This window comes from Talaromyces proteolyticus, assembly GCF_021365285.1.
Source record: "Talaromyces proteolyticus strain PMI_201 chromosome Unknown BGW36scaffold_14, whole genome shotgun sequence".
NCBI lineage: Eukaryota > Fungi > Ascomycota > Eurotiomycetes > Eurotiales > Trichocomaceae > Talaromyces > Talaromyces proteolyticus.
In genome coordinates, this window is record NW_025764290.1 from 875,523 (window position 1) to 885,662 (window position 10,140).

The following is a 10,140-nucleotide window of genomic DNA, read 5'->3' on the forward strand; positions in this document are numbered from 1 at the left end:
TAACTATATGTATTGGTCTTACAGAGAACATTAAAATTGTCTCCGAAACCAATTAATTACTACCTACAATACATCTACAATGTATAATTAAATATTTCTCACCCATCACTCCCTCTTCTTCCCCAATAACTCCGTCGTGTGGGTAGAATTACCGCCAACATCAGCAATAATAACCCCCAAAATCCAACAATTCACCAAATAAAACACCAGCGTAGCCACCCACAGCCCAGGCACAAAGGTCGATATACCGAGGAACTCAAGCTGGAAGGCCTGATGGAGCCAGAGGACCTATACATTATATATTTTTTAGCCTGCTTTTCATTGTGGTCAGGGAGGGGGTTTGGGGGGAGGTAGGAAGGTACCTGCGAAACAACCCACAATACCAACGCGGTTATCCCGAGAATAGGGGATTTGAGGAATGATGATGATGGGAGATATAGGGGGAGAAAAACGAGGTACCAGAGGAAGTACTACGGTCTGTATTAGCATGGTTTTTTTAAAGGGGAAGGGGTGGTTACTTGGCTTGTGCAGACTTTGTTAAATGCGACAAAGGCAAAGGTCTGCGCGAGCATGGCGCCTGGTAGGGACCGTTTGGCTAGGATTAGTGGGATGGCGAGAGTTGAGAGGACGAGTTGCGGGATGAAGGCTAGGGATTCAAGATGCAATCCATCCTGCTGCGATTCAGCAGCAGAGGAGAGGTAGAGGAGGGTGTTGTACGGCGAGAAGTTGTGGCGGTGGTCGATGCGGGTTAGATGGTGGAGATAGGTGTGTTGCAGGAATGGGTAGCCGTATACAGCGTACATCCACAGATTTAGCGCGATGAAGGTCAGGAGGGAGACGGCTGTGAGGGTGATTCGGGCTGGGGTGAGGAAGGTTGTGAGGATGGTGAAGAGGGATTTGGGTTTGGAATTGGATTTGTGTTGGGAGGGAGATGGGGATAAGGACCAGATCACGCTAGGGGCGTAGATGAATGGGTAGATTTTGAAATGCACGCCAAACCCAAGTAACAAGCCCGCGAGAACGATGCGGCGATTCAGTACCGCCCATAGCAGCGCAATGACGAGAACGCCGAGCAGGCCCTCGGAGCTGCCGCGCGTGCTGATGGTAGCGACCATGGGGTTGAGGAGCCAGATGCTGGCATACCTGAGGCGGGAGGGTTCGGTCATGGAAGGGTATTCTGTGCGCAGGACGAGGAGCAGAAGCCAGCCAGCCACGAGATCGGCGACAGCGAAGAGGACTTTGCCGAACGAGAACCAGAGCCAGGCGGGCTGCCAGGTTGTGGGGAGTAAGAGCCAGGCAAGTAGCGGCGTGTAGCGGTATGTGTCGCGCAGATATGGCGATTGGCCCTGAGACATGAAGCGGGATGCATCGGTGAAGACCAAGTAGTCGATATCGGTGTATTTCATGGGAGAGTTGTTGTCCTGGTACAGGCCGTAGAATAAAAGACCGACTCGCAGCAGGGCCGCGAGTGAAAATATCACGGCGGGAGAGGAGAATAGAGAAGGCATGCTGGTGCTCTCTATCTGTAGTTCATTACATGTAGATGATGTTGTTTACATGTGGATGGATGAGGACATGAGCATTCGGATTGTATTACGTGAGAATTGAATGTTGTCAATCATGTCATAGAGAAGCCGATGTCCATTTGAGTCTCAATTGTTGCTGGAGACAATAATTCTGTTGCATTGAATAGTATCATGCAGTGGGTAATGTGAATGTTCGATGTTGTCGAAATTTCTTGCTCGGTGATTGGCCCGGCGCACGTGACTCGGCTGATCAGGTCTCCCAGGGGATGCCAATTCAGTAGCATCCATTGCATATCATGATTTTATCAATTACAATCTTGGCTTTGATTTACTCTATCCAGCGATTAAAACATAAAAGACATGACAGTATAAATCGACCGGAACATTCATAGATGCTTGAGTCACAGTGGTTACACTATTCCGATACAGGACTAGCGGGTGTGAACGCATTACTTGACAGCTTTTGTCAAACTTTAGCCATCATCAGAAATGGCGCAAACCTTCCTTAGTAAGGATTATTTTGGTTATTTTCGTTGCATATTTTATGACAGCTTTTTTTTTATCCATTATTTTACTTTCGTGCCAGAATTCCGGATACGTCTGAACTGTTGATTGGTATGTACTATGAAGCAGTTATCAATACTAGAACTAGATGGCTTTTTGCCTTAGCAGCGAGGTGCCATAAGTCATCTGTATGACGTCAGGACTTATTCAAACGATGATAAGTTTTAATCTTAAGGGGAAGAAAAATGAAAAAAATGTCTCCACCGCGGATCAGAACATCAAAAGGTTGCGTGCCTCGGCGACAGCTCTGCGTTTTCTCGGGATCCGCGGCGCCTTCCGATTGGCTGATTCTGCGCTTTTTTTGATCTACGGGATACTCACAAGTATAATACAAGCCCTCTCAACGTTGAATTATCGTTTAGCCTCGAAAATTTGTCGTTCTCCAGGAGCTCAGGCCAACCAGGTGCATCCATCCCGGAAACTTTTCTGGCGTGTTCGTCACTACCAGAGAGTGTCATCGTCTGGAACTAAAGTAATTCGCCGGATTTGACAACCGCGAACCCTGCCAGTATTTTGTTCAGAGTTTAGTTGTGAAGATCCTTCTTATCAATTGATTATTATATCCTGTATTTCTTCTGCTATATGATCCTTCCCTTGCCCTTAGAAGCCCCTCAACTCGCCGTTCCGCTACTTGTATTCCAGACCCTACGACGACACCAACATCCAACAATTGACTTTGTTTATATCGAATTATCATTTCCTCCCCAATGATCGACAGCCCCGCCACAGCCACCTTTTCATCCTCGAGCTAAGAGCTGACAGCTGAATTCAAAATGCTGCGAGATATTATAATAATCGGCTCCGGCATAACGGGCCTTTCGACCGCTTTATCACTCTCCCACCACCTCTCCTCCGCAGTCCCAGACCTCCGCATCACCATTTTCGAACGCCACTTCATCCCTTCGACGTCCGGCGGAGCAATTGGCTTGTCGCCCGTTGCACTTCGCTATCTTGATCATTTGGGCGTAATGGATGAGCTCGCGCACCTGGGACCAGAGGCCGGCGCGGATGTTGATGGCATCGAGGTATTTTCGGCGCGGACGGGCAAGAGTCTTGGACAGGTTGACTTTGCTGGGAAGAACGGGGTTGGCATACACAGTGATAAAGGACCATTAGAATGCCAAAAGACATACAAAGGCGCGCGTCTCCCGCGAATCAACCTAACGCTCGCCATGATATCCGCAGTCGAGAAGCGGCCAAACATAAAAATCGTCTACGGCAAGAAACTCTCGCACGTCAGCTCCCTAGACGACGAGGACAAAGTCGAAATCCATTTCGACGACGGATCGCGCGCCACAGGCGATTTACTTCTCGGCTGCGATGGCGTGCACTCCGCCACACGCCGCAACTTCATCGACCCCGGTCACGAAGCTGAATACAGCGGATTCACGCTCGTGCAAAGCACGATTCCCACAGCTAGTCTCCAAACCTCGCCACATTTCCGGGCGACATCGTTGAATTTCTCGAAATCGGGGACGATGCTAATGACCTTTTGCGATAAATTTCATCAAGAGATGTTTGTGTCGGTGATGTTGGAGTGTCGTGAGGACGCGGTGGGGGATTATGTAGTTGTTAGTAATGAGGAGAGAAAAAGGATCATTAGAGAATCACTGGCGCGGGAAGTACGGATGAGATACGGCGATTCGGCGATTCCGTGTATCAGAGAGACCGTTTCGCGGCCAGACATTGACTGGATGATGTATCCGATCTTTCAAGTGCCACTCGGCGGGCGGTGGTATACTGATAAAGCGATACTACTTGGTGATGCGGCGCACGCTGTAAGGGCCCCTTCCTCAAAGAGTAACCGTCCAAAAAAAATGGCGAAACTGATAGTAATTAGATGCTCCCCCGTGACGAATCCGCCGCATACGCCATCGACGACGCCATCGTGCTCTCGCGTGTTCTGGCTGAATACATCGCCTACCCGCTAACTAAAGCCTTTGAAGTCTACGAATCCATGCGGCGTGACGAAGTCACGCACGCATTCAAAGAATCCCGTAAGTTGTGGAAGCGCCGCAACAAAGATGCGGGGGCATTTGAGTCTTGGGTCCGTGAGCGTCTTGTGCCGTTGCAGTTGCGACAAACAGAGGCGTCGCGGCAGGCGGCGTTCAAGGCGGATGCGAGTAGAATTGAGATTCCGTCGCCAATCACGAGGTTGGGGACGGGGATGGGTTCGGGGCAGTCGTCCGGGAGGTCGAGTCCGGCCAGCTTGAGGCCGTTTTCGAAGGCAGGGTCGTCGGCATCGTCGGGGAGCGAGATGATGCCGATTGGGTTGATGGATATGTCGGGGTTGGCGATGAGATGAGTAATGCCTTACTAAGACTAAGATGGAGTCAGGCGTGGAAGTGATTATGTTAATGCATATTAATACCAAAAGTTAGAGTCCGTTACATTACAGGAGTTGGTTTATTAGATTAGATTAGATCTCAACTTTAGCATACGAATTCCGTTTCTACTGTCATGCAAGACTACGCTGATACAAAATGGCAGGCTGTATCACTCATTTTCCTAAAACAATGGCTGACGTTCCATCGTAATCTCGCACTTCCCAGCCTTAGGCACGTTGATGAAAAAGTTCAGCGGCTGCATACTCTCCGGCGTAGTACTCGGCGCCAAACGAGCACCCCTGCACTGCCGGAAAAATTCCACCGTTGCCATCCGCAATTCCATCCAGGCGAGATACATCCCAATGCAAATGCGAGGGCCCATGCCGAAAGGAGCGAATATTAGTCTCCCCTCCATTGTTACTGCGCGGGGATTCTCCTTCTCGCCGAATCGAGCATGCATCCAACGTGTGTGGTCAAAGACGAGGGGGTCGACGAATAGGCTAGGGTCTCGGTGGATAGTGTAGCTCTGTGTGCTCACGGTAGTGCCCCCTGGTATAAAGAAACCACGAAAAGTAGCTCCGGACTTTGGTACGACGCGAGGTAGACCGCCCTGCGTTGAGCTGTACAAACGAAGGCTTTCCATCATGACAGCGTTGAGGAGGGGAAGGTATTCGACGGTTATATCGTCATAACCATCTGTGAGTTGAGCAACTTCATCCTCGATCTGCTTTTGGAGGGTGGGACGCGAGAGAATAGCCCAGATCAGATACGTCAACGTGATAGCGGTACTGTCAGACCCGGCGACAATGAGATTCCCGGATTCGATGGAGACGTCGGCGTCGGTGACTTTGGAGTGCTGTTTTTTAGATTCATTGATCATTTCTGTGAAAATGGCCGTGGAGTTGCCCACACGTTTGGCGTTCTCCACGGCTTTGTGACCATACTCGAGAATGTAATCGTTTGCCCGGAACATGGTCTGAAAGGCTGAGAGAGGGATATAGGGTGCAATCATGCCAAAGATCGGAAGCTCGACATTGATAGCAAGCCCTGTAATTGATGATTGGAGGAATTCAATGTATTTATTTTTCTGTGATCGAATTAGAACAAGAAAATCGGATAATATACATTTTCTCTTACCTTGCCAAATTGAAGCATTTCGAAAGATTCTCCAAACATCAAATGCGCAACAGTATCCGTCGAAAACAAGTACCACCATTTGTACATATCCGCCACCCCATTCGACGACTCCAGATCTTGTCGAATCCGCTGAACAGCAAGTTTTGCTTTCTCCTTAACAACGAATTCCCAGTTCCTGCGCAACTCCATCTTTGTGAACGAACGGGCAAACATTTTCCGTTTCTGAGCGTGCTTCTTTGGATCCTTCTCGGCTAGGACCCCAATACTAATGGGATTACTGACCTTTTCGTACCAATCCCCCTTGAGAAATGGGGAGCCGGCGCGATGGATCTCCCTTACCTCTGCATAGGACGAGACGGCGACTTCGTCGGGAGAAATGCGGACGACTGGGCCATATTTAAGGTGTAGTTGGTGAACGTAGTTGACGCGCTCGCCAGTGATAATGGTGAGTTTAAGAGGAAGGCGGGTGAATTTGGTGTACCAGGGTCCTGGGACTCGGCGGAGGGATGAAGTGAGTCCGTTGTACAGGAACTGTTGTTGATAATGGTTAGTTTGATTATCATTTAAACTTTCATGGTGCTTTAGTACCTGGACAATCCAAATGTATATGATCGCAGATGTGACTGCCAGGGTAATAGACGCCGCCCAGCCCATGGCTTCGATGAGGGCAGGATGGTCTGTTACAATGTTCCCATAACGTCAGCAGCGAAGATTGATGGATGGCGGGGTGGATGAAAGAAGTGACTAAGGAAGGAGGAGCACGGTGCTTTCGATTACGGTAACAGGCAAGAGCGGTACCATTTTGGGAAAGCCTGAGTTAGTTCTATTTTTGCTGCTAGAAATCATACTCTATAGACTGATGATTGTACTTACGCTCAATGCGTCTACATATAAAACTAAATAAATGAGAGATGATGTTGTTATAATTTCTTTTATTCAATTTTAGCAAGATACTAATATAGGCCAAAAATAATTAAATAATCCATGCCACGAAGTACTCCATAGAATGCGAAGACATCAAATTCGTAAAATATTACACTACTCAATGGTAATCCGTCTCACAGCTTCCTCATTCACCTTCTTCGGCACTGTAATTGACAGCACACCATTCTTCAAGCTCGCTTTAACGGCATCTTGGTCAATCGGTGAAGGGAAGCTGAAAGTGCGACTGAATTCGCCCACAGATCGCTCAGACACCCAGTATCGCTCGTTATTGTTCTCGACTTCCGTGGACTCGGCTGGCTGGGCGACTGCCTTGGTGGTTTCGGTTGCATCAGTGGTATCAGATGTCTTTGCAGCTGGCTCATTAGTGTTTTCAGCAGCGTCTCCCATATTGACATCGGTCACAGTTGTTGTAGACTCTGCAGGTGGATTTCCAGAAGAAAAGCTGCGCTCGGTGCGTCCTTTGATTTGTAATGTCTTCTCGTCCACGAACTCAATCTGCAGTCCATCTTTTTCTATTCCTGGTACATCACCATCAAGGTGGTATGCGTCATCGGTCTCACGGATATCAAAATTTGGCGCAAACCCGGTCACTTGGTTGGGCCTTTCACCCTGGAAAAAGGAATCATTGAAGCGGTGGGTGATGTGATCGGTGTAATCGTCTAAGAGGCGGAATAGAGACGAGAACTCCCCGCCATGACTACCTCTAGAAGAGGTGAATTGCGAAGGAGGAAAGAAGGATCGCGGGACGATGGAGATTGAGCGCTGTGGAGTTATTGTCCGCCGAGTGATGTGGTATGGCTGTGAGGATGAGAGACGGCGGGAAGCAGTGGCCTTTGGGGCAGCGCAACCGCGGAAGATCATTTTGATGGTTGAGTGTTGGACTTGATGTTTTTGCTTTGAATTTATTATAGTAGGTGATTAAGGAGTAATTATTATCCTGACGTGAGGTTGAGAGATGAAAGAGAAGATCGCATGATCGAACCAGAGTATATATACCTTTTTCGGGCTAGCGCGCCGTACCTTCTAGAATCAGCTAGAGCCTCCCGGGCCATTCCAGTGGCATCGCGCGAATACTTTCGTTTGATGTCATAGTAATATTATATATTCGGCTGAATAGAGTTTCTAGCTTTAACTGGTCATATGATCAACCCTGTTTCTGGATAGCTGGTGGCGGGGAGCATTGTGGCCGGGTGGCGACATGAGACAGGCTCAACGGCGATAATACACCAGACATTCGTCTTATTCTGGGTTCTCAAAGTTGGCGGTAGAAATGATGGACGAGGTTTTAGGTCTCCTGAGTTGCATAGATATCAGGTATCTTGAAGTACCACTGAGCTTTGAAGTTGCAGATAGGCATTGGCGCCGAAAAGCTGCTCCGCCTCTGGTTGAAATGGAGCCCTCGATTGGAGATATCTGACCACAAAGTTGGAGGAGGCCAATAAAGACTCTAAATTCAGTCACGTTATTAGAATGTCGAAATTCTGCGTGGTATCGAACCGGTGTTCTTGTAAAATCTGATAGAAAGGTTATGTTCGTCCCTGGAGGACATGATACAAGAAAATAAGCTCAAATTTTTGGATGAAATTGAGGAAAATGAGCGACCCTATTACACTGACTAATTTTAAAATGGAATTTCTACAGAATGGCAGAAATTGGACAAGAATCTTCCACTCGGCCATGCGATCAATTAATTCTCTTTCTGGGTGATGAACTGGAATGCTTGTGGGAGGGACAATATGATGATCACTAGTCACCCGCTACTATCACCATGGATCAACAATCTAATGTCTAGGTTTGCCGAAGGCGATGAGCTAGTGATGTTATTAGATTTAGCTAAATAGAAGGAGGTAACCCCATTACACACCAACAAACTCCATCAAGTATTATCGACATTTGAAACAACCTCACCAAACCCCCGCCGCAAAATCAACCACCTGCGTTTTAGCGACAACCGGCACGATACTCTGCGCGAATAACAAGTGTGCCGGATCGGCTCTGACATAGTAATTCCTGTCCTCGGTGGTTTGAAATTCCATGACGAAAATGTGCGTTAGGCCGTTCTGTTCGATTCACAGGGTTCAGTCAGGTCGTGATTCAGCCATGAACATGTATACATGATAGATTAGTACCTGTAGCCCCTCTATCGAATTCTCACGACCCCCTCGAAGTGAAATAATATACGGTCTCGCGGTTCCTGGATGCAGACATTCAGTCTTCAGGTTGAGCATGCGTGTGATAGTCTATAATCCACGAACACAATATTAGAGTTATTAACAATGGGCCGTGAGCCAGGATGGATATGCCCCGCATCAGACCACCACATACAGATTGGATTTCTTTGGGATGTATATCGTCCTTGAACGTGAGCATCACTACATGAAGGACAGGCATATTATTCGGATGTAAGTCTATTATTTTGCGTATGTTTGTGAATTCGAATAGTTCTGGGTTACTACTAATAACTTGAATGGGGCCGATGATTGATCTCCCTGCGGGGGTTCCGTCGATCTATCTATGGCGGGGCAACCTTGACTTTAATAACAGGATCTTTTATACGCTAGTAAACTTCTTGACACGGTAATTTGAGGATTCACAGTGAATTTAGCTCTATTCGTTAGTGAAAACATGGCTTAAGTTACGTTTGGTTATAACTTATAGAATCATTGCACAATTTTATGGGATCACTTTGGACTTTCGATATTTCTCTACGAGCCCCCAAAAGTTTGATGAGACCAATGAATGCCTCCCCTTATTCTTTCTCTAGGCCTTCTTCAAGTGATCGACTGAGGTAATGGCGAGATTGATAAGGTGAGTATGTCTCTTCTCTTCTATTACGTTTCCTTCTGCCAACTTTATTAGCTTTGTTCTTACTTTTTAGACTCACTTTTAGAGCTTGCTATAGTAGCTTGAATCAGGCCTAGGGATTAATACTTATTATAATTGGTTAATTTTATTTTAGTGCTTATTTATTCTTAATGGAATAATTAAGCTTGGTATTTGCTTTTCCTTATTTATTTCATAGTTATTTTCATATCCTCTGGCCCTCCTAGCAAGATATGTTGTAGTTCTGGATTTTTCTAGCCTGGAACCCGAGCGATACTCGAAGCCTCATGTAGCCAATTCGGCTTTTTTTTCTAAGTAGCGCAATATCCTGTTCTCTCACTACGCTAGTGACCGCTTTTCCGCGACCTCTTTCCTGAAATGGTAGTGTGGCATTACAATCCAAGATCTAGGAGCCCGTGAAATCTCATATAAACTAAAAGAAATCTCAGACGTAAGCTCTACAGCCTCATCCGTGTAAGAAAAGTCATGATGCTTTCGTGGCTGTAGGTGAATGAGTGGCCAAATATCAAAAAGTTTGAATAACTTAAGGTTGAATGTGGATAGTGCTTATTTTGTTCATCGACATTGCACTAGTAGGTGTACACACTGTCCGCGTGCACATGATCATCTTTGACCATACGCTGTATATATACGACGAACCAGTGTATTTGGGCTATTTGGTCTGTCCTTCTTCGTTAGGATCATCGGCCCTTGTGCCTGGGCGGGGAAAGCTTTGGGGTATTGTGATGATCACGTATCGGGACCAAGCAGGGGGTTATAACTGGCTGACCGAAAACAAAATTAGGTTGGATATACCT

At 47.1% G+C, this 10,140-nt stretch overlaps 5 protein-coding genes across 5 annotated transcripts; 1 reads left to right on the forward strand and 4 right to left on the reverse strand.

Annotated features, from left to right (window-relative positions):
- Positions 1 to 105: 105 nt before the first annotated feature.
- Positions 106 to 1,508, reverse strand: BGW36DRAFT_307300 (putative mannosyltransferase; the record flags this gene model as incomplete). Its single annotated transcript, XM_046212226.1, has 3 exons — positions 106 to 288; positions 363 to 470; positions 519 to 1,508. 3 exons carry the CDS (start codon positions 1,506 to 1,508, stop codon positions 106 to 108), a joined length of 1,281 nt encoding a protein of 426 aa, XP_046066394.1.
- A 1,355-nt stretch (positions 1,509 to 2,863) lies between these two features.
- BGW36DRAFT_307889 (salicylate hydroxylase) lies at positions 2,864 to 4,395 on the forward strand (the record flags this gene model as incomplete). Its single annotated transcript, XM_046212278.1, has 2 exons — positions 2,864 to 3,868; positions 3,931 to 4,395. 2 exons carry the CDS (start codon positions 2,864 to 2,866, stop codon positions 4,393 to 4,395), a joined length of 1,470 nt encoding a protein of 489 aa, XP_046066395.1.
- On the reverse strand, positions 4,310 to 6,428 carry BGW36DRAFT_67264 (sterigmatocystin biosynthesis P450 monooxygenase). Its single transcript, XM_046222507.1, has 3 exons — positions 6,143 to 6,428; positions 5,555 to 6,085; positions 4,310 to 5,504 (listed from the first exon to the last, which is right to left on the reverse strand). The coding sequence occupies exons 1-3, from the start codon at positions 6,206 to 6,208 to the stop codon at positions 4,599 to 4,601; spliced, it is 1,503 nt and encodes a 500-aa protein (XP_046066396.1). The 5' UTR covers positions 6,209 to 6,428; the 3' UTR covers positions 4,310 to 4,598.
- A 43-nt stretch (positions 6,429 to 6,471) lies between these two features.
- BGW36DRAFT_329631 (HSP20-like chaperone) lies at positions 6,472 to 7,556 on the reverse strand. The gene has a single exon (XM_046212804.1). It carries the CDS (start codon positions 7,358 to 7,360, stop codon positions 6,593 to 6,595), a length of 768 nt encoding a protein of 255 aa, XP_046066397.1. The 5' UTR covers positions 7,361 to 7,556; the 3' UTR covers positions 6,472 to 6,592.
- Positions 7,557 to 8,403: 847 nt separating this feature from the next.
- Positions 8,404 to 8,890, reverse strand: BGW36DRAFT_306934 (stress responsive A/B barrel domain protein; the record flags this gene model as incomplete). The annotated part of the gene is made up of 3 exons (XM_046212196.1): positions 8,404 to 8,559; positions 8,629 to 8,739; positions 8,825 to 8,890. 3 exons carry the CDS (start codon positions 8,888 to 8,890, stop codon positions 8,404 to 8,406), a joined length of 333 nt encoding a protein of 110 aa, XP_046066398.1.
- Positions 8,891 to 10,140: the final 1,250 nt, after the last annotated feature.